The 3942-nt window shown below is 59.5% G+C and overlaps 1 protein-coding gene across 1 annotated transcript in view; it reads right to left on the bottom strand.

Moving 5' to 3' along the window:
• Positions 1 to 3236, bottom strand: part of VOLCADRAFT_79031 (uncharacterized protein) — a gene marked incomplete at its 3' end in the record, with an annotated part of 6798 nt that extends 3562 nt beyond the window's left edge. The window contains exons 1-4 of the mRNA XM_002946308.1: positions 3181 to 3236; positions 1975 to 2916; positions 1117 to 1524; positions 713 to 844 (exon numbers count right to left, since the gene is read on the bottom strand). Of these exons, the coding sequence (XP_002946354.1) occupies positions 713 to 844; positions 1117 to 1524; positions 1975 to 2838 (1404 nt within the window). The 5' untranslated portion in view covers positions 2839 to 2916; positions 3181 to 3236. The remainder of the gene's footprint in view (positions 1 to 712; positions 845 to 1116; positions 1525 to 1974; positions 2917 to 3180) is intronic.
• Positions 3237 to 3942: the final 706 nt, after the last annotated feature.

The following is a 3942-nucleotide window of genomic DNA, read 5'->3' as shown; positions in this document are numbered from 1 at the left end:
GGGGGGGAGGGGCGGAGAAAAGTGAACAGTATGACAATGAAGCTAGGTGAGAAGACTAATGCAGCAGTGTACGGCAGTGACTATACGTGTAAGCAGCCTCAACCCCATCCCCACCTCCCCCGCCGGGCAAACCCCCCATTATTTTCCGCACGCCATCTTACGCCGTACATATGAAAACCCAAATCGCACCCTACCCTACCCCACTCCTCTACCTGTTTGGTGATTTCCAGCTGGGCCGACGCCGCCACCAGGGCGGCGATGACGTCCGCGTGGCCTTTGGCACTGGCCGCGTGGAGAGCCGTGGCGCCAACCTGCACAACCAACCACAACCACCATAACCACCACAACCACCGCGGACGAAACCAGATAGGCATGTCGACATGATGACACACTGGCAAACACATGCAGGGAAGGCCAGTTTACGGACAGATAAGGCCCAAGCTGACAACGCAAACGACATTCCAGCGGAACAGCACAAGGTATGCGTGTACGTGCGTATGTATGTATTGGTGGGAGGTATGCGAGGTTATGATAACAGTACCAATTGAGGCGAGCCGGCACGCACCGACACGTGTGTCAGCTCAGCACGCTCCCCCTCCCTTTCATCCCCCGGCATATTCCCTCCAGGGCAGGCAGTTTCACCTCCCCCCCCCCACACATCTCTATCTAAACCCTGAGCCATCCTCTCCCTTCCCCTCCTTCTTAGGCTGACCAAGTTGGGTTTGTCAACAGTCGCGCCACACTTGATGAGCATCTTGACGGCGTCCAGGTTGCCCTTCTCTGCCGCAATGTAGAGTGCGGTACTGCCGCCCTGAAATATGACGACACACACAACCAAATATACCTTTCATTCTGATTTGATTAATAAAAATCACAACGCAATTTGTTCTAGATATAGAAGCTGTTAGCTTCCTAAGAGCTTGATTCATAAGTCTTGCTTGCAACCCCATACGAGAATAGGGCAGCGGCAGCAGCAGCCGCAGCAGCAGCAGCAGCAGCAGCAGCAGCAGCAGCAGCCACCCAACACAGGAGAATAAATAAAGGATATACCATCGTGGTCATCGCGATGGTCACCCGCATGATGAGCAGTAACAAGCAGAAACCACATCCTCACACCTCCGCCTCCACCTCACCCTCAATCCGCATCTCACTCCCCCCTGCACTCACCGTCCCGGGGTAATCTGGGAAAGCGCCCTTCTTGAGCGCGGCCGCCACCTCAGCCCATTTGCCTGCTTTAGCCCCCGCCACCAGCTTCTTGTCCGCCTCAGCTGGCGGCAGTTTCGACGCCAGGCCCAATTTGGTGGCCATAGCCATCAACAGGCGCCTGCTGCCCCCCGCCACACGAACCAGGTCCTGAACAGCCTCCAGCAGCCCCGCCTCGCTGCGCTGGTCCAGCTGCTTCCAACAGAAATAACTGTAAACCGACCACACTCGATCCGCCTCCGACCAAGCCTGGTAGATGCCCGTGTGTGCGTCAAGAAGGTACGACACCAGCCAGTCCTTAGTGGGCGCCTCCGCCAGCTCCTGGGAGGGGATGGGTGGGATGGGGTATTTCGTGTACGGCATCTGATGTCAAAGGAGGAAGGATTTGCATATGTGTGCGCCCGTACTCGTACTCATACAAGTGCTTAGTAGACAGGCAGGAGGGGAAGGGGAAGGGAAGGGAGGGTGAAAGAGAGAGTACGACACAGCAGGCGATGGAAAGAGTGGAATCAGGAACTCCCCTCCTCCTCCCCCTGGCCCCAGCCCAGGCCCCCCCCTTAGGTGCAACCCCATTCCTCGCGCCTCCATTCATTCCCTGTCCGGCTCAAAACTTAGAAAGGACAGCTTACGGCTCTCGTTACAGGGCACCTTTGAAGGGTGACGCAACTCAAGCTGTAACACACAGACACACATCCCTGACCATGAACCCTGTTCCCTTCCCAAACCCCCCTTCCCCCAAACCCCCATTCTCATCCCCTAATGCCCTCCTACCTTGTTAGTGTGCCAGATTCCCACCGTCAAATCGAACAGATCTGCCAGTTGCTCCTCCAGCCCCTCTGAGACGTGCATGCTGCCAGTCTTGACAGTGGCCTCCAGCGGGTCTAGCAACGCATCCAGCCGCCGGCCCGCCTCGGCGCCCAACATCCTTTTGTACATCTCACTCGCACTGCGGTCCTCAGTGCTCCGCAACATCGCATCTACCACCATGCCCAGCCAGCTCTCAAGCGACAGCCAGTGACACAACCTCTCAGGCCGCCCAAACCGCGCCATGCGCTCCGCCAACGTCCACACGCGGGTGAAGTACTCCCGACCCGCGACAGTCTCCTTGGCCTGGATGCTTTCCAGCAATTTCAGCAGGATGCCCCATCGCGGCGAGGTCATGACGCGGCTGCGTACGACGCGCATGGCTTTGGTCAGCAGCAACCGCACCACACCGTCAGCTGGGATGCGAACGAATGTCGGCAATACGATCATGGCACGTGCGCGCGCATAAAACACCTTGGAGCGCAGCACCTCCACCATGGGAGAGGAGTTGTACTGGGGCACGCAGCTCCAGTCTATCCACACATACTGCATGCCCCGGTCCTGTGCACGGCGCAGTGTGGCAGTCAGCTCCGCGAATTGCACCTCGGACATGGGTGCAAAGCCCGGGGTGTACTCGGTGGGTTTGACGGCGCTCCAGCGCCAGCTGAGGATGATGGTAGTGTTCCAGGTGTCGGCGTCGACGTCAGCGTACGGCACCTCCAGGGCTTCCGTGGCGACATCGACTTCCTCGTAGACGCGGATGTTGGGCCAGGTCAGGACAACATCCAGGGAGAGCAGCCGCATGGGGGCCTTGCTGAGTTGGGGGGGCATTCCGTCGTGGAGGTCGCGGATGCTGGCGGGGAGCTGCTCCAGTTGCAGATTGTTTTGGGGGATGGAGGCCAGAAGGTCCTTGGGGGCGAGGAGGGAGGAGGCGCATGAGGATAAGGAGAGGGGGACGGAGAAGGGTAGGAAGGAATGAGCTTTAATTTTTACAGGATGCTGCAGAAATGGTTTGCTCTGCCCTGCTAAGGACTCAGATATATTATAAACACACACACAAGTTTGAACGTTCCGAAGATCCAGGGCGGGGCCTAGGGGGAAAGGGAGCAGATATTTGGCTGCTTAGTGCTCCCCGCACCCACATTCCCACACCTCTCATACCCTCCCACACACCTCCTGGCACCCATTCTTCTCAATCTCCTCATCTGCCTGGCGCCGCTCCTCCAACGTCGCAGCCTTTGCATCCTGAAGCCGCCTTCGCTCCTGTTCCTCAAGCTGCCGCCGCTCCTGTTCCACTGCTGCTGCCGCTGCCGCCGCCGCTTTGTCTGACACGGTAGTAGCAGCAGCAGCAGCTGTAGTGGCCTGAGGTCCCAATTCTTCCAGATTATCAGCAAGTACGGTCGCCGCTGGCAGTGCTGCCGGCATGGACGCCACTGGCGATAACTCCACTGCTGCAGCCACACCCACTGCTGCAGACGGCTGCACTGGCCCGATCAACATGCCAGTGCTCTGGGGCGCTGTAGCGGCAAGCGCCGCCCTAGAGGACGGGCCTCCAGCCGCCAACCTGGCCATCAGGTTCTCCAGCTGAGGCTGCAGCGCACCTACCAGGTCGTTCAGATGCCGCCTCTCCTCTGCGGCCTGCTCATCCAGACGCCGCCGCTCCTCTGCTGCCGCCTCGTCAAGCTGCATCCTCCGAGCCACGGCCTCTGCATCTAGCCGTGTGCGCTCCACCGCCGCCTCGTCATCGAGCTGCTTCCGTACCACGGCAGCCGCCTCGTCAAGCTGCTTGCGCTCCGCCGCCGCCTCCACATCTAGCCGTGTGCGCTCCACCACCGCTTCTGCATCTAGCCGCATGCGCTCCGCCACCGCCTCGTCATCGAACTGCTTCCGTACCACGGCAGCCGCCTCGTCAAGCTGCTTGCGCTCCGCCGCCAC

This window comes from Volvox carteri (assembly GCF_000143455.1).
Source record: "Volvox carteri f. nagariensis unplaced genomic scaffold VOLCAscaffold_3, whole genome shotgun sequence".
Taxonomy (NCBI): Eukaryota; Viridiplantae; Chlorophyta; class Chlorophyceae; order Chlamydomonadales; family Volvocaceae; genus Volvox; species Volvox carteri.
This window is presented reverse-complemented; position numbering and strand designations above follow the sequence as displayed.